The 22,918-nt window shown below is 38.2% G+C and overlaps 1 protein-coding gene and 1 long non-coding RNA gene across 4 annotated transcripts in view; one reads left to right on the forward strand and one right to left on the reverse strand.

The window, feature by feature from the left end:
* LRP1B (LDL receptor related protein 1B) overlaps positions 1–22,918 on the forward strand; it is a 728,211-nt gene that overhangs the window by 628,627 nt on the left and 76,666 nt on the right. For all 3 annotated transcript variants that reach the window (XM_083404224.1, XM_083404226.1, XM_083404225.1), the window contains 16 exons: positions 2,110–2,299; positions 3,873–4,077; positions 4,868–5,060; positions 6,962–7,087; positions 9,984–10,112; positions 10,301–10,420; positions 12,302–12,415; positions 12,643–12,792; positions 13,215–13,337; positions 14,733–14,852; positions 15,457–15,585; positions 15,732–15,854; positions 17,622–17,762; positions 19,106–19,293; positions 20,698–20,881; positions 22,283–22,368. In XM_083404224.1, coding sequence (XP_083260350.1) covers positions 2,110–2,299; positions 3,873–4,077; positions 4,868–5,060; positions 6,962–7,087; positions 9,984–10,112; positions 10,301–10,420; positions 12,302–12,415; positions 12,643–12,792; positions 13,215–13,337; positions 14,733–14,852; positions 15,457–15,585; positions 15,732–15,854; positions 17,622–17,762; positions 19,106–19,293; positions 20,698–20,881; positions 22,283–22,368 — 2,321 coding nt within the window. The remainder of the gene's footprint in view (positions 1–2,109; positions 2,300–3,872; positions 4,078–4,867; positions 5,061–6,961; positions 7,088–9,983; positions 10,113–10,300; positions 10,421–12,301; positions 12,416–12,642; positions 12,793–13,214; positions 13,338–14,732; positions 14,853–15,456; positions 15,586–15,731; positions 15,855–17,621; positions 17,763–19,105; positions 19,294–20,697; positions 20,882–22,282; positions 22,369–22,918) is intronic.
* On the reverse strand, positions 9,861–20,319 carry LOC310665364. Its single transcript, XR_014505434.1, has 3 exons — positions 20,259–20,319; positions 13,351–13,418; positions 9,861–9,918 (listed from the first exon to the last, which is right to left on the reverse strand). It is a non-coding gene; the product is annotated as an uncharacterized lncRNA (long non-coding RNA).

Genomic DNA, 22,918 nt, shown 5'->3' on the forward strand with positions numbered 1-22,918 from the left:
TATGTGTGTTTTTCTAGTTTAAATTAACCAGTTGTAAAAGTGTCAATTGCAACGGCTGGTGTTTTTTAGTTGTTTGTATTGTCTATGCACAAGAAAGGATGTTTCATGTGATTTCATCAGTTATTAGGCTCCTCACGGGGTCTCTGCCATGGGAGCATATCCACCCAGTGCTTTTCAAGCTGCACTGGCTCCTGGTGGAGTACAGGGTCAGATTTAAGGTGCTGCTTTTGACCTTTAAAGCCCTTCACGGCCTAGGACCTTCGCCTCTCCCGGTATGCCCCACGGAGAGCCTCAAGGTCCATAAATAGCAACACCCTAGTGGTCCCGGGCTCTAAGGAAGTTAGATTGGCTTCAACCAGAGCCAGGGCCTTTTCAACTTTGGCTCCGGCCTGGTGGAACGCTCTGCCTCATGAGACCAGGGCCCTGCAGGATCTGATTTCTTTCCGCAGGGCCTGTAAGACAGAGTTGTTCCTCCTGGCCTTTGGCTTGGAGCCAATTTGATTCCCTCCCTCCCTTTCTTTCTTTTTTCCTTTCCTTCTCCTCCTGCAATGAGGCTACATTTTAATGTTTTAATGTTTTCCATATTTTAATGTTGTATTTTAATTTTGTTTTAAGTTGTAATCATTCAATTTGTTTTTATTCTTGCTTGTAAGCTGCTCTGAGCCCGGCCTTGGCTGGGGAGGACGGGGTATAAATAAAAATTATTATTATTATTATTATTATTATTATTATTATTATTTTATTTTGTTATTTATTTGCTATTCCGTTTCCCAGACAAGTCAGATGAAGAGCAGCAGGATGGTATTCATGGGCTGCATCTCATTGGTGGGATGTAATCCATCTTCGTTAAGTTCAGTAAAAGTGATAGATGGCATTTGGCAATGTAATGATGTGATCACTGTACCATTGCCTCTGTAAATCATAAGCTGTTGCTTTCCGTTGTGTAGACAGTTAATCAGTTATATACCATATTACTGGTTTAATTCAGATTGTCAGGAGCAGGTGAATAATGTGAGTGTTGTATATTAATATCATATTGTATTAGTGTTCACTTCATTTGAAACTCATAAACTCATAAACCCATTGCTTCATGAATGAGATGAAATAAATATAATTGGTGCTCTCTGTATTGAATGCCATCAGTGCTTTAATTTAGGCACTAAAGTGTGGGGTGGAGAGATAGTGATCTGGCCCACTAGCCTAAAAAGGTTCCCCACCCTGATTTAGTGTGTCAGGGCTGAAAATATTATATTGATAGATATATAAATCCTATGCATTATTACAGATTGAGAAAATCAGTGTATGGCATTGATTTTCATGTTATCAAAATATTATTTGACACTTCAGATGACAATGAAAAATATTTATCATGAGTTTGTTGGCAAATAATCGACAGTTGCTAATGGTTTCATATCCATCTTTAATGGCTATATCCAATAGGCTACATTCAAGTTGAAATCAAAGCACTTGCAGCAGTCCCCATTATCCTATGACTTCTGAAGGGGTCATTTTATTTACTTACTTTCCCTGATAGTTCTACAAACCCACACAAACCAACCCCTACTACATTTACAAACCACTATTTATAAACTGCATTTATGCCCCCCTGCTACATGTACAAACCACTCTGATTGCTGTGTATGTTGGGAACGTTTCTCCAGCTGCCAGGCAACATATGTTGGAAGCATTCTGTGTATGTATGGAAGCTTTGCAGTATCCAGTAGTTTGATGATATTCAACATTAGTCGTACCCCAAGTAGAACCTTTGAAAACTCTGCATATGCCTTAGGTGGCTATCACCCTTAATTCTTGATTCAAGATAACTCACCCCCAACTCACATTCCAATTGTTGCATTTATCCACTGCTGTTAATTCAAACTGTTATTTAACAAGCATATTCAATCATGTTCAATCATATTCAACTCTTATTCAACCATTATTTTCCAGAATAATTATTAAAACATTCATGCGTCCATTAGCATTGCACAGGTAGCTTATTTTTGTGCGGTAATTACATTTTTTTTGCATGTGTGACAATGACAGTTTTACACAATTCTATTTTGGAATGTGCTCACTTGATTTAAATATAAAATATGTGTTCTCTACCAGATGTCGGTTCTGTGGAGGGTCTTGCATATCATAGAACATGGGATACTTTGTATTGGACCAGCTCTACTACGTCTTCTATCACAAGACACACAGTTGATCAGAGACGGAAGGGTGCTTTCAACAGAGAAGCAGTCATAACTATGTCTGAAGATGATCATCCACATGTATTAGCTCTTGATGAATGCCAAAAGTAAGTGCTATAGTCATATTCGTTACTGTATGACAAACTTTACATTGTCAAGTTAGGTTCCTCTTGGTTGCATTAGGAAACAAACAGTGTTGTGTGTATGTGTTTCTAATATGAGGTAATTCCAATCAACCATAGTCTGTGAGACTACCAAAGAGTAAGTGCACCTTAATGTTTTTAATGGGTTTTGCCCAAAATGTCTTGATTTCTACAAATTCCTTTTGGTATTAGATAGTGTTCTTTATCTTTTTGCTTAATTTTTGATGCTTGTAAAAAGATTCAAGTTGTGTGGGGCAAGGGCAAGCATTTGTTTGTATATGTTGCCTATGCAGGTTTCGAGTCTTTTATTCCCCACGTCTGAAGGACTTGTCAAATGACACCCCACCTTCCTGTTGGCTCCTAAAGTATCCCCTATTTCCTTTACTGACATGTAAAACAGTATGGTGGTGGTAGTAGGAAGTGTTTCTCCTCAATTCCCCCTCTTGTATCCCAACACATTGGAGACTGCATCAGAACTTGCAGAGCAGTTGAGTTTGGTCCTTGGAATCTCCATACAGGCATTGTGGCCTGTAGTCTCAAGACCCACCTATCTGCCTTACGTGCTGAGGCCAGAGTTATGCACCAGGGAGCACTTCAAGACAAATGAGGGGAAAGAAGAAAAAATGATATGTCTTCGCTGCTACTGCCACCTCCTAATTGTGGGAAAATAAAGAGAAGGGTTCTTGAGGGACTGGTAGCTATAGGGAAAAGGAGCGCCATGATGCTTTCTATTGTACTGCTCTTCTTCCAAGTTAGAGAGGTGACAGTTTTCCAGGCTTCTTGAAATCTCTCTTTTAAAGTCCTCTTCTCCAGACATTTGTTTTCAAGTCAATCTTGGAAGAATATCCATGGCATCTCAACCCTGAGATTGGATTGTTAGAATCCCTGAACAGAAGTGGAACTTTCTAGTGCGGCACTTCACCATCCTAATGTGGGGATTTGTGTGTGTGCATGTGTGTCTAGATTGCCTTTCAGCTTTTGGTGGTGGGGTTAGCCAAAATATTTGGGTGGAGTGTCACATAGCTTGATGTCTTAAAAGGTAGCCCAAGAGTTAAGCACATTTTCTTTTTCTCTCAGTGCCAGCCGAAGTTTTTTTCCTCCCTCACAGGAGTTGACAGCAACAGCACTTACATCTTGACACAATGTTGTTGCCATCATGTCAACTCCTAAGGAAAACATGTCCTACAGCGACTGAGCAGAGAGATGGACCTTGTGGGGGGTGGGGAGACCTTTTAACACTCAGACTACATATTTTAAAAGATGTCAAGGAAAGCTCCCACTCCCCAAACATCTAGACTATTTGCCCTCAACCCTGGAACCTTTTGTCCTATTTCAGTAGTTGTTTCACCATTCCCTTAATCTAAAGAAGTGCTGCTGATATAGATGTGATTTTATGGTGATTACAAGGACCTGTTTTCAATAATTCCATCAGCTTTAAAAGCAGAACCACTGCTGCATTATATGTCCATTTATGTGGCTGAAATGTCCATTTTAAGATGAGGAAATTGTGTCTGTCTTTCAACCTTTTTTCATATAGTTTAATGTTTTGGACTAATTGGAATGAGCAGCATCCAAGCATCATGAGAGCTACATTGTATGGCAAAAATGCACAAGTTGTTATTAGCACTGACCTCCTGACACCAAATGGACTTGCGATTGATCACAGTGCAGAGAAATTGTACTTTTCCGATGGCAGCTTGGGGAAAATAGAAAGGTGTGAATATGATGGATCACACAGAAATGTGAGTAAGATCATAATGCTGATTTCTAGAAATATGCTGATAAATAATTTACAATAATATTGCCTTCGCCATTCAATGCCCTTTAATCCTTATTGATGTGGGGAAAATAATGTGTGACTTTTAATTATTCAAATGCAACTACTTTGCTATAGAAATGCAAGTATATTCTGAACTATTGCGTATGCCAATGACACAAATGATGCCAGCATGCCAAGAACTGATACATAGCATCCCAATTACTTTTATTAAATAATTGATATATATAACAACAATAATTCAGTCATAATTTTAACATTTCAAACTCCAACTCCCTTCCTCCTCTTTCTGTGGTTCTTTAAATTTCTTGTCATCTTCCTGCATACTCCAAATTATCTCAACATATTCTTTTATTCCTGTATATATCCCATATATATTTTGAAACTGCAGGTTTTTACATTAATCCTTCCATATTATTAAAATATTATCATGACCTTCCAAATCTAAAAGATGTTATTTCTTCAGTAACAACCATTCCTTCAACCAGCACAGGCAATCTGCTTCGAAATATAATCTCGTATCCAGCAGGGAGAAACCTTCTCTCTCTTTCACATCTATCAATACTTTATATTTTATGGTTTTTCCCTTGCTAGATATCTTTGGAAATATCTTTTTCCATTTGTTGAAACAATCTGTCTTGCCAATCACCAATATTGATAGAAACAAAAATAACATCCTGTGGAAGAAATGAAATAGACAAACAGCAGGAGTATAAATATACATTCAATTGATTCCTATTTCCTTTTCTAACCAGGTGATTGTCAAATCTGGACCTGGCACCTTTCTCAGTCTGGCCGTTTATGATGACTGGATCTTCTGGACCGACTGGGTGAGAAGAGCTATTCTGCGATCCAATAAATATACAGGTGGAGATACAAAAATTCTTAGATCTGACATACCACATCAACCAATGGGCATCATAGCTGTTGCTAATGACACTAACAGCTGTAAGTTACCAAACACACCATTAATATTTATTTATTGGTAGATAGTTATTTTTTAAAAAAAAATAAGTAAAAGGGTTATTTTTGTAGTTTATCATACTGTAATTCCTTATTTAGTTATATAGCAACCTTTTATATGACAGGAAAGTCACATACCAAAGGGGGCTGCAAGCTTAACTAAAGCATTTGTTGACAAGTGCTAATCTTCACAAGATGATGAGTTGCAGTGTTCCTTTGCATAAAGAAAGATGAAGAATTCTCTTCAAGCCTTGTGCAAACACCTGAAAAGTAGAACCATAATCAGACTTGCCCAGCATGGGCAGTTTTAACTTCATAGACTAATGCACAATGCATCTTGATATGGATTGGAATTTGCAGGAAAGTCTTTGGAACTCACTGTCTGATACAGATCCATTTCAAACTTCTTTGGAGTGAATGTCCCATAGCCTAAATTACTCCCTAAGGCAGTGTAGTACTAGGCATTTATGGCATCTTGCACTAGGAATGGGGAGACGTTTAATTCAATTTGCATTTATATGCATTTATAATTTGTATTTTCCAAAACAGTGTGCTAACTGAAGCACAGCTAGCTGTCAAAATCTGAACTTCTCTGAATTTTGCAATGCAGTAGTCCAGCAAAGTATAAAGAGTTGTATACTAAAGTGTGCCGAGCATTAGTGAAAATTGCATATAAATTGAAAATTGCATATATAAATGCACAATTTTAGGAGAAATCACATGCAAAATGTAAAATTGCATGCAAAGCTTTGGAGAAAGTCACACTAAAATGCTCATGAATTGTCATGTAGACCTTTCTTTAAATGAATTCACAACATGATGTGGAAGTGTGGAAAACTGAACTTAAGAGTGGGAAAATGAGAAATTGGGGTAAACAGAAATTGGCAAGTTTGCTCATCCGTATCACACACCATCACAGTGTTATAATAATGGGGTTAGACACATACTTCATGAAGGAACTAATGCCACCCAATTCAACGTACCTAATTCTTCTAATATAGTTGCTATTGGCCTGCTCATTAGACTGCTCCATTAACTGTGTGTGTGGAGTACCCCCTCCCCCACTCCCCACATCACTGCTGTTTACCTGGACTGGCCTGGGGCCTGTGTTGGATTGGCAGCAGCAGTCCCATCAGTGCTACCTTCACCACCACCTAGGAATGTTTGACAAATTCTGCTTCATTCTCATTTTAATGCAAATCTACATAATTTGCACTTCCTAAAACAGTACACGATCTGAACCACAGCTTTTTTTGAGACCCACACCTCAAATTTTTGCAGTACAGTTCTTCATCTCAAAATGCATATAAAATGCCTATTATTAGTGTTAAGTGTGCATATAAATGTATTGTATTGGGGAAAAGTAATTGCAGAAATGTGCACTAGCAGAAGCCAGCACAAGGATTCCTGCTAGCATAATGGGACTTAGCACACAATGCTGTCCCCAAATTTTCTCTGGAGCATTGAGACAACCCCAAGGGAAAAGAGAAGGGCACAAGGTTCGGCTATGCAAGGAAAATCCTTTTTTATAACTGCAATATTTTTATTTATATATACAGTTTTGAAGATATCAAAATACAGTCACAGATGAAGCACCTTGCAGCTTCCTATTTTCCATTTTTTCCCTCTATGTACTAAGAGCAAAGCTTAAAATTAATTTGTGTTTCCTTAGGCGTCCCATAATTTTGTTAGACATAAATCAGTCAAGATTGAGTGGCTGGGGAAACCCAGGCAGATGGGCAGGGCATAGATAATAAAATTATTGTTGTTGTTACTATTATCATCAAGCGTTTCTGAACAATAAAGCAAGTAGTTCCAATGTCAATATTAGATTATTTCTTTTTTATGGTTTTATATTATAGTGTCTCTCTTTCTCTCTTTTTTAGGTGAATTATCCCCTTGTGCCCAGATGAATGGGGGCTGTCATGACTTATGTCTTCTGACCCCCGATGGCCGTGTTAATTGTTCATGTAGGGGTGAACGAATACTTACAGATGACAACAGATGTGTGCGTAAGTAATATTAATTGATAATAGCAGCAATTGGCAATGGAGCTTGTCTCCACGCTGCCTGGGACGTGTGTGTGTGTTCTGCACCCCAGGGGCGGGGCGAGGAATGGAGGACAAATGGAGCCCACCATGGCTGCTTAGCCCTGCCACTGGAATGGTACCAAGAACAAAAGAAGGTGTGAAAGCCATAGATATGGAGTTTTGAACTGCAATCAGGTGAAGCAGGTTCTGACAGGGTAATTTCACAGTAAAATTTAGTTAGATTAAAATCCTACAGCATATCTAGATCCAGCAGTATTTTGCTTGTATCTGCTAAATTGTCTGGAAAATATATTGATGAAAGCTTTTGAAGCATTTCTTTTATATATACGTAAGTGCTTGAATTTGCCCTTGTGCGTTCCAAGAATTATGTATGCCTTACAATTACACATAACCACGGGAGGAGTACCCAAACTTTTTCACTGCACCCTTTATCTTCTGTCTTAACCTATCTGTCTGCCAAATGTATGACTCAGTGTAAAACTTTAGGGTAAAATGTTGGTTATAAATCAAATCAATAACAACAATAACAATACTAATTGTTATTTGTGCATATCAACTGCACAAATGTCCAAGAGTCATGACTGGCGGCAAATAGTGGAACTACCCCTCATAGCCTACGAACTCTCCACATACCCATTACTTTTATAAAGAGAGTGATCTAAAACCACCAGCTAGAAATGTGAAGCAGTATTTTGAAACATCCAGAAAGTTAGCTGAGAAATGTAAGCGTTCTGCCTTTACCATTCTCTAAATTTTAGGACTTTTTGCACCTTTCTCCAATGAAATTTTTGGCATTTTCCAAGAGTCTTTAAGTGCTGCTTGCAACTGTAAACATCAATTAAATTTACATCAATTTTATATTTCCATATTTTGTTAATTAGTTGTATTTAATAATGTATATGATTTATTTGAATACTTCACATCAAGAGGCTATTTAAAGAGCATAGGTGACTGCTGGAATTAAAATGTTTCAAACTTTGGAATTGTGCATGTAGATCTAAAGCAGATTTTCTTCAATAAATTAAAGTGACTGTACTATAGATATGCAGTCCTTGTTGCATTGGTGCTCCTGTTTGGCATTATAATTGAGATCAAGTGGCTCCTACAGATGATTTACAGTGATAAAAAGCATGTTAATTAAAGCTGTAGCACAGCTGCAGTGTACCACAATCGTAGAATAGCTGTGAAACTCATATCCTGTAGAGATCAATTGATCTTGTATGGACAGGCACCTGATTTGCAATGGTTCCAAGTTAATGTAATTAAAACATTAGTATTTCTTATTAACAGCTTATTTCAGTATAGACTTGGAACCACTACTAACAAACCATCAGCATATCACTGAGAGCACCTCACACAGCTGATTTGCAGTAAGTTCTAAACTGGAATTAATTTGGCAACAGGTTCAAGTATTTTTACTTCCCAAAGGCATTGAGCTGTTTAACTCAGACAACTTTAGTACAGATCTTACCACTGGTTGTTAGGTAACGGATACGCTACATTGTAATACAGTGGTACCTCTAGTTACTAACTTAATTCATTCCGGAGGTCTGTTCTTAACCTGAAACTGTTCTTAACTAGAGGTGTGCTTATGCTAATGGGGCCTCTTGCTGCTGCTGTGCTGCCGGCACACGATTTCTGTTCTCATCCTGGGGCAAAGTTCTCAACTCGAGGTAACTCTTCCAGGTTAGCTGAGTTTGTAACCTGAAGCGTTTGTAACCTGAGGCGGTTGTAACTCGAGGTATTACTGTACAGTGGTACCTCTGGTTCCGTACTTAATTCATTCCGGAGGTCCGTTCTTAACCTGAAACTGTTCTTAACCTGAAGCACCACTTTAGCTAATGGGGCCTCCTGCTGCTGCCGCGCCACCTCTGTGCGATTTCAGTTCTCATCCTGAAGCAAAGTTCTTAACCCGAGGTACTATTTCTGGGTTTGCAGAGTCTGTATCCTGAAGCGTATGTAATCCGAGGTACCACTGTATTATATCTTTTCCAAGTATGCTTAAAATTTTTCGTGTGTGGAGAAATGAAGGCAAGAGCACATTTTTATTGTTTTGGTATACCACCAATTTAGTCTTCTGTTCTGGTCCAAATTCATTGCTTTCAGTTCAGGTCTTGTTAATTGACAGTATGGAATCAGTAGCAGATAGCAGTAATCTGTGGTTGGCACAAATGTGGTTTTTATGGTTGGCATCAGAGGGTGGAATTCAACATATTGCTAAGCTGATTATTCCATCAATTCAAGCATTTAAGTTGGCCAGGCAGGCCCATCTCCCCTCTCCTTCCCCTTGTTCCGATTCTCCCAGAACTGATTGGTGGGCACATAGGGGACAGAGAGAAAGAGAGGAGACTCCTTGCTGTGGCTCCTGCTAATCCAACTATTTAGTTGAAGAGTCGGCCCCTCCCAACTCTACAATTCTATGATTCTATTATTCCAAAACTAGTCATTCTTAATTGAATAGAAAATGAAATGATTCAGGGTTTCAGAACATCATGAAATTGGAAATTACAAATATGTGTGTGTGTGTGTTTTCATAGCAGCATGGCTTCTGTTTCTCCATGGCTTGGGTCCAGGGCACTCTGAAGTGGAATATTTGCAGTCTGAAATACACATCATTTATGTAATATATATTTAGTTAGTTACAGAATTGCCATTGGCTGTTGCACCATTACTTTGAACTTCTGTATTTTGTTTTAACACTTGTTTTGATCTTCTTTCTTTTCTTTTTTCTTTTGCTTAGACTGTGTATATTTCCACCCTGGGAACTTTGGGCGAAGGGCAGATTATTCATACTTTAAAAAAACAAACAAACAAACAAACAAACTTATGCTTGCTATTCTGTTGTTCACTCTTTCAGCTAAAAACTCCTCATGCAACTTTTACTCTGAGTTTGAATGCGGAAATGGAGAATGCATTGATTACCAGCTGTCCTGCGATGGCATCTCCCATTGTAAAGACAAGTCTGATGAGAAGTTATTTTATTGTGGTAAGATCCTTTTATCTCATTGGGTTACATTGCCATATCTTGTTTCCATGTAATGTTTCCGACTAGCCATATAAGCTGATTCATAGTTTATTGACTCCGCTCCAAATTCCAAAACTTACTCTCATCTAGCCATGTTAATAGGAAGGTTATGTAAATAAAATAATAGTCTTTGTATTTTAATTTACCAGAAAATAGAAGCTGTCGAAGAGGCTTTAAATCTTGTTCTAACCGTCGCTGTATTACAACTGATCAAGTGTGCGATGGCAAAAATGACTGTGGTGATGGGTCTGATGAAATAGGCTGTGAAGGTACTTTTTTTGTTTGTTTCTTTTCCTGCAGTATAATGTTTATGAATTCTAATATTTATTAAATTTCAAGAATCTGTGAGTGCCCCGAACCAATGACCAAATATTTATTTTCATTGACTACCAATAAAAGTCATATCTGAACTCCAGAATTATAATTCAACACCACCATCCCACCCCCAATTCCAGTCAAATATTTCAGTCAACATATTTTGTCAAATAAGTGGTATGTAGAAATAAGCGGATGGAGGCGTTTTTCACTTTCAGCAGCAGTCCTGTGTGTGCAAAATAGGCCTCTGTAGTGAAAATCAAGCAGTTCAGAGTGCAAACCCAATGCTACTACATTGTGCACTGTTTACCAATGTTGTGTGAGATTGATTTCAGATATCCCTGAATCTCCACCCCAGTGAATAGTATTGTGAATATTGTTGTTGGTTCAATTACCGATGTGTCTACTGTAGTTCTACTTTGTGGAGAAATATCTCAGACACTTACCTTATTTCTACCCTATAATTCTATCTTCATTTAATTTCTGTCTGGCTTAACCAGTGAAAAAAAGCAGTCTCAAGACTGTAACTTTGGCAAATCACCTTTTTTTTTTAGTGCACAAAGTGCAATGGCATTGTGAAATGATAGGTTTGTAGAACGTACAGAAAATAAAACTAATTCTGTGAGGTGAAATATCTAAAAAGAAAGTAACGCAAGGCAACTTGCATATGATAATATTTAAAGCATCTCATATCAATTGGTTATAGTTGGATGGGGAAGAGAGTAACTGGGACCACTGCTTCATCAGCGATTCTTCAGGCAGGGCACTTTGGCAACATTCCAGTGCTGGCTTGCAAAAAATGTGTTATGCTTTCCCCTTTGTTTTTTGCTTTACAATTGTTTGCTGAGACTCTTCCCATGATGCCACGGTCTCAATTAGTCTCACAGAAAGCAGCACAAAATTGCAGAAAAGTCGCAAGCAGTTTATATAAAAATGGCAGACATAATGCCATCTATCTTAATCCACCATGGGTGCTCTGCTAAACCTATCATAACTACTGGGTATTTAGGCCAAGTAGGGCCGAGATTAGCACAATTGGATACACATTATTTTACAGAAATATGTCCCTTTTCAGCTTCTCTCAGCTCAAGCTGATCAATATCACTGCTTTTCTTTTCAGACTTGGAGGTAGAGGCTTAATAATGCACAGCATCTTCCTTAAACATGCAGAAAAGGGCTGCAATTAGAATAATAGGATCATAGAATTGTAGAGGTGGAAGGGGCTATGAGGGTCATCTTGTACAACCCCCTACAATGCAGGGATCTTTCACCCAGGAAAATAATGGACTGTGGGATGAAGAAGCAAGGGTATATAAAATGCCACAGGGGTATTTGCTTGCGTCTTGAACAGGCCAACCCTAAAATGTGCTTTTCTGGGCTGTGGTCATGATGTGTGTGACTACAGAGCCGTATTTCCCATTAGATTTACTGGCGCATTGCTCCAGGGCGCTGACCTCTCAGGGGTGCCCCAGCAAGTGGGGGAACTGTGCTGCTTTGCCGGCGGCCTCCCCTTTCCCTCCTGCACACCTGCCAGCTGTGCCCCGTCAATCATATGGCTGGCGGGCATGCAGCTTCCTTCCCAAGCCCCCCTGGGAGGAGTGCGATCCCCGCAGAGGCCTGGAGGTCAACAACTCTGGGAAACGGGGGGTGGGGCACCATAGCACCGGATATGCTTAAGACGGCCCTGTGTGACTTGTTACTTTTAAACAACACACATTTAAGCGTTGTAATTAATTTAGTAGCAACTTTAAACTTAAATATACCGAACCTTGCAAGTTATGTTTATATCTTTCTTTCTTTCTTCCTCCCCACCCACCAAACACTTCACCCTGTAGTTTCAGGATGTACTTCAACAGAATTTCACTGTGCAGATGGAACTTGCATTGCAAAATCTGCGCAATGCAATCAGATTGTGGACTGTTTGGATGCTTCTGATGAGAAAAACTGCAGTAAGGAATTTAGTTTTTTTTTTCTTCATTTGTAACTATTTGTTTCTTATACTATACTAATATATAACTGTAAATTTAATTTGTGTGATGTAATTCAATTGGTAACAGGCAATGCTGTGATTGTGGGAGCTAAATTAAGCAACCACTGTCAAAGAAATCCCAGTGATGAGACCCACACTGAAAAGAATATATTCTAATGTGTGCCCATTCCGTTTTATGTACCTCAGATAGCACAGACTGTGCTCACTTCTATAAACTTGGAGTCAAATCTTCAGGATTTATTAGCTGTAATTTTACATCACTTTGTATACTACCAGAATGGATGTGTGATGGATCTAATGACTGTGGAGATTATACAGATGAACTTAAATGCCCAGGTAATTATGGAAATAAAAATGATTTCTATATTTATTCATGATAAAGAATTATTCATTAGTAGCATTGTTACTTTATTGTATGTTGAGTTTCTCTTTGACAAACCTGTATATGGAACACTCCTGCATATAGGAGGAAGTGGCAATGTTGGTGATTCCTTCAGTGCCCTGAGAAACTGGTCTGGACAGCTGAGCAACTGTCCAAAAGAATGCAGAAGGTGGCATGGCTGCATGGGGAAGAGAAAATGGGCAAATATTGCCTCTTCCCTTTCTCCTGTGGGAGCCTTTCTGGATCAAAACCCCTTCCATGAATGGAAGGAGCCCTTCTGTTTAGTGGATTGAACCCAGATGATCTTTTCTATGTATATTTCATCCAAAATTCCATGACTACCAGAAACAAATGGCTTCTTTTATTTTATTTGCAGTTCGAAACAAACATACGTGTGAAGAAAATTATTTTAGTTGTCCAAGTGGGAGGTGTATTTTGAATACCTGGGTATGTGATGGTCAAAAAGATTGTGAAGATGGAAGTGATGAATTGCACTGTGGTTAGTATCTTACCTCACTGTTGTTAGTATCTTATCTTTGAACCATGGATGTTTGTGCAAAGGAGATGTCAATTGAAATCTCTGCAAGAAAAAGAATACAATTAAACTAAACTGGTATTTTAACAAATCTCAATGAACAGCTTGGAAACATTGCAAATTATACAGGCATGATACATAGCAAACACTTTAATGTATAATTTGGTCATTTAGGCTCTAATCATATACATATATACCTAGATTGTAATCTAGTATAGCTCCGTAGTGAGTGATGCAGTTAGGATCTTTGCCCCACAGTCCAGCCCCCTGCAAAGACCATCAGAGAGCAGCATAAAATAAGTCATACAAAATCTGATAATGGTGGGAGGGAGGAGAAAGATATGTTGTGTGTCGCGCAACTGAAATAATACATGTTGACTTCTAAAGGAGGGATGCAAGAAGACCATTCCAGAGTCTAAAATTACCTAGGGGTTGACTTTGATGTGACATGTATAGGATTCTGCTGTTAGGTTCCTTTGCTAGAGATCAACAAACATAAATATATTTTGGTGTGATTAGAGTATGCAGAGGAAGTGGAGGGGAAGGAGATGATTTCCACAAATTATTCCTTGCTACTTTAGTCTCCTGAAAACTGTTCTGGGGGGATGGAGAACTTTCTGGAACAATGAGGGACATATCAGTGGAGGCTGCAGAAGGACAGATAATCAAAATCTGCCTTGCTGCAGGACTCCTCTGCAATTTCAATGGGTTTGATATGTATTACTATGGTGTAATGTCCCTTACTGAATATTTAGTCACTCAAAGAACTTTGCCATTTTTCTTGTGAGAACCTATATATATATTTATTACTGTTAGATTGCACAGAACCATATAAGTTGAAGCTGTTAAGAAAGTTTGTAATTATTTTGATCTTAGAGCTGTTTTGTTTTTTTACAATATGTTCGTAAAAACTTAAAATTCCTTTAGTAGTGGGCAAAAGTATTCACATAATATGTTGTAGGATATTTGTTTAACATAAAATTACATTTTTAAATGCTTGTTAGAAGGCATGCATATGTGTCTTTTCCTTTACATAGCTGTTTTTGAATAGTAGAACAAGAATTATTTTTATTTACGTTTGTTAAAGATGGGAGGTAGTTTATAATGTGATTTAAAGATGTATAAACAAGCTTAACATTGCCTGGAGAAGCTGAGCAAAATTCCATTGGCGATTTAGGAATTTTGAAGGGAATTTCCAGATGGGCAAAATGTGAAATGAACTTCATCAGAAATTTTCTAGGACGAATTTTGCTTGTCAGTAGGGGGGGGGGGAGCATGCTAGTTTTTTTTTCATAGTGTTGATATTGAATCTGTTCCTATTGAATATATGCAACACCTATCATTTACATGCCCTTGCAGATTCCTCTTGTTCATGGAATCAGTTTGCTTGTTCTGAAAATAAGTGTATCTCTAAACAATGGATTTGTGATGGGGAGGATGATTGTGGAAATGGCTTGGATGAAAGCAAACCTATATGTGGTGAGTACTACAGTGATACAAATATGAGCTTGGGGTGTACATTTCAAAATTACTTGGCCCTAGCCTCTTCATTCAGTCAACTCAATGAACAACCACCAGAAATAAGTATTGGAGCGTTATCATATTCTGTAGGATATAAGAAGTATATGCAATATTTGGTATCCCTTATAAGACATATGGTATTGTGCAGTAATAAGAACTTGATGAGCAATATCCAAGTTCCTTGAACCAGTTGTGGCTGGTGGGGCTGTGCAGGCGCAGCTGTGTTGCTCTTCTGACTTCCCAATGCTGCACATCACTGCCAGTTACTGAGAAGGAAGGAAAAGGCAGTAAGGAACTCAGCACAGTGTAGCACAGAAGTGGACACAACCCTACAATCTCAATGTTGTGCCTACACTGTCCCTGCTGAGCAGCGCAGTCCCACCCATGCATGTCCCTGACTGCTACTGACTCAGATTTATTGTCTTTGTTGTTTGACTTCAGATTTTAGAAATCATTAAAGAAAATTGTAGTATATGTTATTTTATTCTTTAACAAGTCACATCAGAATATAACTTTTGTACATAACAAATAAAATTAAAATCATACCATTTTTCTCCCCCAGGCTCCGTAACCTGTGCCTCAGACATGTTCAGCTGCTTAGGTTCCTATGCCTGTGTTCCTCAGCACTGGCTTTGTGATGGTGAAAGAGACTGTCCGAATGGAAGTGATGAGCTTGCCACAGCAGGATGTGGTATGAACCATTTTGCAACATACATAAATAAGATGAGGGGTTGCTGTATTTATCTGTACCACTGTATTGGTGGCTGACAGTAACTTGACATTTTCTCTTTATAAGTTGGTGGTTCACTGTCTTGCGCTCCATTTTCTTTTTCTTAGCTCCTAATAATACTTGTGACGAAAATACTTTCACATGCCACAATAAAGTCTGCATTCCCAAGCAGTTTGTATGTGACCATGATAATGACTGTGGAGATGGATCGGATGAATCGCTAGAATGTGGCAAGTATAATTTTTTACACCTGAAAGCTTCAGCAAGGAAGGAGGCACTCTTAAGATACTTTTGGGCCTATGTCATTTGGGGCTTTAATGTGAGCACTGTGAAGTGGGTGTGGACACAAACTGGCAACCAGTACAGCTGTTTTAAAACTGGAGCTATATGAGTTTGAAATGAAAAAATAGACAGTAATCTGGCTGCTTCATTTTGAACCAGTTGAAATTTCCAAGTTCCCAAAGAAAGAAGTTCCAAAGGAATGTGCTTACTTTTGCTTTTTCTAATATATTTTCCCCTAAAATATTTTTCCCTGAAATAAGTTTCCCTAAAATAAGGCATTAGTAGTAGTACATTGGTGCACTATAAATGGAGCATTGTGAGAACCTTAGGCTGCAATCCTATGCACACCTGGGAGAAAGTCTGTTAAATTCATTGTGAGTTACTGAGGACACCTGTGTGAGATTGCACTGTTAATCTCTGATACAGAGACAGGTCTTAATGCTGAAGTTTGTGTGCTCTGTATATGTCTGCTGACAAGGATAAACTCCCCACAAATAGAATAAAATCGTTTGAAGAAAGTAAGTTAACAGGTTTTAAATTTCTTCTTCTTCTAAGGAAGCAGTGCTCATATTCCTTTAAGATTTCTATAGAGAAAATCTTTGCCTTTTCAGAGCAATTTGTCAATGTATTAAAATGGTTTCTAAGAAGCACCAGGTATTTGATCTCTTCAATATGTCCAATTTGACAGAATGTGGAATCCAGTCAACTTTAAATAGACCATGGAGTTATCATTTATAAATAAGTCGCTATGTATTTCTCTTGAAAATATACATTTCACATTTGCCAGTAAAATCAAAGAACAAGGGGGTCAACAGGTATTTCTTTGCTGTGGATAGAGTTTTGGATTTGGAAATTTCAGAGCTTGGGATAAATTGGAACTGAGCCATAATACTTATTGGGTGGCTTCAGCCAGGTTACTGCTTAACTCATAGCAGAATAATTTTGAGTAAAGAACTCTAAACTGATAAATGTATTGGTTAGTATCTCTTAGAGGGGTGAATGGCACTATTTAGTGGGAAGAAATCCCAATGAAAATCCTTGTTATTATATATTTTACATGGCTGTTTATTTGTATATAGTTTAAAATTTTATATATGGATATTTTATGATGGCCTATACTTGTAATGCCTAATAAATGTTTGCCAAAGTAAGTAAGAAAATTTATTGTTCTAAACTCAAACCCTTTATATTTGTCATATCAGACACATTTCTAGTCTGTCTTCACAAACTAGTTTCAGTGTAGAATTCTAGGTCATGTGAGCCCAGGCTACAGCCATGTTGCAGACATGTCCCAACCTAATCATATTTAGCAGAGATCCAGAAACTGTTAAATCTGCTACTGTAGTTGCTCATGAAGAATTGTAAGCCCTGTGTGCCCTGTTTCATGGCTGGAGACTGTTCTGCTTTGTCAGAGTAGTTACAACAGATTCCAGCCATTGAATAGGGTGTTGTAGCCCTGTAGCTCCTTGCTAAAAGCTGTTGAAACTGCTCATTTGGGCCATACCCAGTTCACCTGTAGAGGCACAGCAGCAGAGAAGGAGGTGGATAGTTTGGTTACCACTATGGCTGAAGTTTGCATCTGCTAAGGAAGACATCTGCAAAGTACTTTGAAACGTTTTATGGATCAGCTCCTGTTTGAAAAAGATAGATAGTACCTTTTTTGGAATATAAATATTAGAGGTCCACATTATTAATGTCTGGCCACTCTTTTTTAGGCTATCGTCACTGTAATCCTGGAGAATTCAGCTGTGCAGATGGAAGATGCCTGTTAAATTCTCAGTGGCAATGTGATGGAGATTTTGATTGTCCAGACCATTCTGATGAACATCCAATTAACATAAAATGCAGAAGCGCAGGTTCAGCCTTTACAATATTTTTACAATTAAATATATGTGTAAAATAATTTAGCACTGTTGTTAAATAATAATGTAGTTTTTAGTAAAATTTGATATTTGTGGAGTGTTGAGAGAACATTCAGGCCACAAAGAACTAAGGGAGGATCAAATTGTCCAATCCAGGGCTAGTAACATAATTGCACAGCAAAACTATAAGCCTTGCCCTATCTCTATTCAAAATCTTGAACGCCAAAACTACAATTGCATCCTGAAAACTGCAGGTGTGCAAATTTGCAAGGAACACAAGTCCTCAGTAGTTCCTCCACCCTCAGAAGCTTTGGGGTTGGTGACCGGGAAGATGGCATTCTCTGTGGCAGCCCCTAAGTTGGGGAACCCCAACCCCCACAGAGATGAATCTGGTGCCTTGTTTATACAGCTTCCAGTTAATGATGAAGATGTATCTCTTTACCCTGACTTTTGACATTTGAAGTTTATATGTTTAGGACACACCTTACTTCTGCAATTATAAGCTATCTAAAGCTGTTTTTAGTATAGTGTTTTAATGTTGGAATCTGTCCTGGAACTTTAAGGTGAAGGGTGGGTCATCATCATCTTTAGTGAGACAGTTTGGTACTGAATCTGCCTTGGATACCCTGATGGATAATCTCTGTTAGAAGGACAGTGGGAGTATAACCCTGTTGCTGTTACAAGATCTCGCCTTGGCTTTCGACCCTCCTGGACTGTGTATGGGAGATGGATATAAGAGGCATTGATCTGTGGTGGTTCTGATCTGTGGTGGTTCCAGGGGAAGTTCCAGAAAGGAGCACTGGATGAGAGTTTCTCAGCCCCCTGGATCTTAAGCTGTGGGGTGCTGCAGGGCTTGTTGTTGTTGTTGTTGATGATGATGATTCTCCCTATGCTTTGATCTTCCTGCAGAGGCAGGACCCTCTGTTCCATATTTTTCAACATGAAGGCCTTTCCCCTCTTTATGCTAAATAGTTGATGGACAGGAGGGAACTCAAAGGGCCAGATGAAATCCAGCTGAGGGTCACACTTGGGCTATACATATAGGTGTTGGAGAAAAGGAAATATAGACAGACTTGTATTTACTATTTGAAACAAACCAGCAGTATGTTTATGACTAATCATAGTTACACTGACCGGTGATGCAATCCAGTGAAATTGATGGCAAACTTTCTATAAATGGAAATGGGATATGTAAACAGAATATGAAAGGGCTGGACTGAATTTTCACAAATGATCTGTTTCTAAATTAAGATGCGGCCCACATGTTAATCCTGACACATCTCAACGTGTTCATTGCAATCCATTTGTGTCCTTTCCCTCTTGTTTCTTATTTTTAGAACAGTCATGCAACAGTTCCTTTTTTATGTGCAAAAATGGCAAGTGTATTCCCCAAGAAAATGTTTGTGATACTAAACAAGATTGTGGTGATGGATCGGATGAGAGAAACTGCCATATTAATGAATGCTTGAGTAAGAAAGTCAGTGGCTGTTCTCAAGATTGTCAAGATCTTCCTGTTGGGTACAAGGTTGGTAGTCCTGGTGTGTAAAATAGTACGTTATAAATAGAGTTTTAAATCTTAAATTTGACTTGCATATGTACCATAAACATTAGAATTTGACACTTCCTGGAAAAGAGAGCATGCCTTGTGCTCACCAGCTTTTTCCATTACTATAATACAGAGGGTATAAGACTCTATGACTAAAATAAACTGAAATATGTCTGAATATCTTGATATGCCTTTCTTTTGGTCAGAATAAAGGATTATTCTCCTCCTCCTAATGCTTTTGGACTGTAGCTCCCACCAGTCCCTCCCACCATGGGAATTGTAGTGCAACAACTTCCAGAAAGACACAAGTTCCCCACCTCTAATGTAAGGCTATGACTTAAATATTTTGGTGGTAGTAGTGAAAAAAAGAGAAGCAGACTGAGGGAAGCAGCAAAGAAAAAAAATGTATAGCAATGTCAGTCATCTTAAAAATATTTTAATTGTTCATCATTTTACTTTTAAATGTTAATCTCCCATAGATTTTTGACCAGGTTCACAATTAAAAGAACATTAAAAGAACTACAAAATCATGTGGAACTAGTCCCATCACACTGAATAACCAGCAGAAATATCAAAATAACACCAGGAAATTAAATATATGACAAATTAAAAATGTGTTTAGAGCTTTTGTAAATTAGCATGAAGACTGAACTTGATTATACTCACCTTTTTGAAGCGGAAGGGGGGATGAAATTTCACAATACTAGCCCATTGGCTTCCCCCAGTACTTTTGTATGAATGCTTCTAGCATCCCATGTCTAATGGCTGGGAAATGAAGAGAAAAGTATGAGAGAAAAGTAGAAGAGAAAAGATTGGGAGGAAAGAATTGGAGGTGGTATGAGGAATATTTCCCCCTAAGGTTCTTTAAAGCATCTAAGGGAAGGTCTATCTGATTGTGTATGTATGTGATGCGGGGAGCAGAAGCTGCTGAAAAATATTTCTACCTGCTAGTCAAGTATGACGGGTATGAAAAGTTAGGTTCCTCTTCTCTGCCCTGCTTTGGCCCTGGAAAGAGCAGGATGGTAAATATTAGTGTAGCATTTAGCAATGGAGACAAGGAGATCACGATCATCTGTATGCTTTGGGTAGATCTTCACAGTCCATCTCTAACTTGTATCCTCAAACCTTGCTACCTCTTCTCCTTCATAAAGTGGGCTTTGGAATTTCTTACAGAAACATGCAGCAGAAATATAAAACTTCTACTATGGAAAACCACCTGGAGAGGACGACTTGGTCTGAATTGTCTTTTAAAAGTTATTTCAGATGCTATATTACTGGGTTTTAAACAACATTTTGATCACATTGATACCGTGCCTGTGCAAGGAAGAAAGCAGCTACCCTTAGGATGTCTGATGTATAATTTGCTTTTATTTTTCCTTGTAGTGTAAATGTTGGCCTGGCTTCCACATGAAGGATGATGGCAAAACATGTGTGGATATTGATGAGTGTTTGTCTGGCTTTCCATGCAGCCAGCAGTGCGTCAATACATATGGCACCTACAAATGTTTGTGTGCAGATGGTTATGAGGTGCAACCTAATAACCCAAATGGCTGCAAGTCACTTTCAGGTATCATTTGCTTACTTGGCTTCCGGAGTTTTACTGTCTCAGTGCAGTGAAGCTTAGTCATAACTAAGTCCCATGGAAAGCAATGCAACTTAAGTTAGTTTCGACATTTTCCTTTAGTCATGCAGGTTTAAGACCTAAACATACTTTGTTCAAACAAAATTATCTGTGTAATGCACAATGCATTAAACTTTCCGGTACTAACCAAACTGTCTTAAGGCATTCTTCTTCTTAGGTAAAAATAGATGTTTGTCCAGATGTGAGCATCTTGTCCCATCATTTGTTTCACATTATGGGATTGGAACTAGAGAAAAAGCATGTGAAGGGGCGCTGGAGGAAGCTGACTTTCCTCCCCCCTTTGCCCCGGCAGCTCCTCCATAAATCCTCTCCTGAGGGTCAGCTAAATGGGGCCTGCTAAATGGGACAGGCTGTGGTGTAGGGGCTGAGAAGGAAGGAGGGTCCCTGGAAATTGGACAGCTGCACCTTTCACAAGCAGGAGAGGGCTAGTGAGAATAGAATTAATGCAAACGTTCTTTAATGTTCAGTAGGCCCAGTTGCAAGAGGCATGTATTGTTGGGAAATTACAGGGAAACATTCCACAAAATACACTGCACTGGAAGAAACAGGCCAGGAGTGATCATGGCAACATCGCCATTCTACATGCCATTTTAGTAGCCCAGAACTGATTTGCAAAACTGACTCTCTGAAAATCTGTCACTCTGAAAATCAGGGCTTAGAGTGGTTTGAATTTGCTCAGCATACCTTTTATTGTACATTTCTTAAATATTATTCTAAGGTTGTGCTGAGAATAACTTACTAGGAAGTTCCAATAAAATTAATGGGGCTTCTTTGTGATTACACATGTACAGTATTGCACTATAAATGTATTTTTTAATGTACAGTAGCTCCAAGTATGCTTCACGTGCACTTCATTTACAGAAATTTTGAATTATTAAAATGTAAGTTAAATGTATTTTCAGAACTATTCAGCTCACTACTCGCTGAAAATTCTGGCATGCATTAATTTGGACCTTTCTGACTTTTGAATTTTCCCCTTTCTTAATGTCAACTGTTACTTATCACCTATTTGTCCCTTAAAAGCCAGGCTGAGTAGCTGTGCTTAAATTCATTTTGGAATTGAAATTATTGAGAGTGCTAATACATTTTCTGCATTACAAAGGCTAAATTAAAGTACTCTGAAAGAAATGCTAATTGAATCTCTTGTTCAGATTATGACGCATCATTGATCTTACTTGAAATATTATGCTTTTAATGTTTCTTTCATCCACAACACTGTTCACAGCATGTAGCATTTTATTTTTCACTACTTGTATTTCTATTCTTGAAGTTCCATAAATTAACTTAAATGCTAGCATAGTATTTTTCTCCTTTCGCTATAATTAGATGAAGAACCTTTTTTAATTCTGGCTGACCATCATGAAATCAGAAAAATCAGTACTGACGGATCCAACTACACTTCATTGAAACAGGTACAATTCCAATTATCATCTAATTAATACTTAATAATCTTAATACTCATTGCTCTTTAGAATGCTTGATAAACATAAAACCACAGTCTTAACCGCACTCCATAGCACAAAATAAGCTATGGACAAGGTTGGCTGTGAGCAATAAAAGTCTGTAATTCAGTTGTTGTATTTCTAGTAACAGTAAAGGGCTATAATAAATGAGGTTTCTCTTTATTACACTTTCCTTTGTCACCTTACTTAATTATGTGAATGGACCACTCGACATGATATGAATATGTATAATATGTTAAATCTAATTACTATTCAGGTCCCAATATCCTGAGTAGCCATACCTGCTGAAATGTTTTTTCCCCTACAAATAAAGTTCCACTACTAGTGTCTATTTTCATGAGCACCAGTCATCATGATATCATGTGTTATCCTACTCTAATAAGACCCATATTTCTACTGTGAATTGCATCCCATTTTGTATAATCACCGTAAGTATTTCTGCTAGATATACTGGACCATGTATTCAAAATGCACAGTTTTTAATGGACATTTCTTTTCT

This window comes from Podarcis tiliguerta (genome assembly GCF_965153285.1).
Source record: "Podarcis tiliguerta genome assembly, chromosome: 1".
NCBI lineage: Eukaryota > Metazoa > Chordata > Lepidosauria > Squamata > Lacertidae > Podarcis > Podarcis tiliguerta.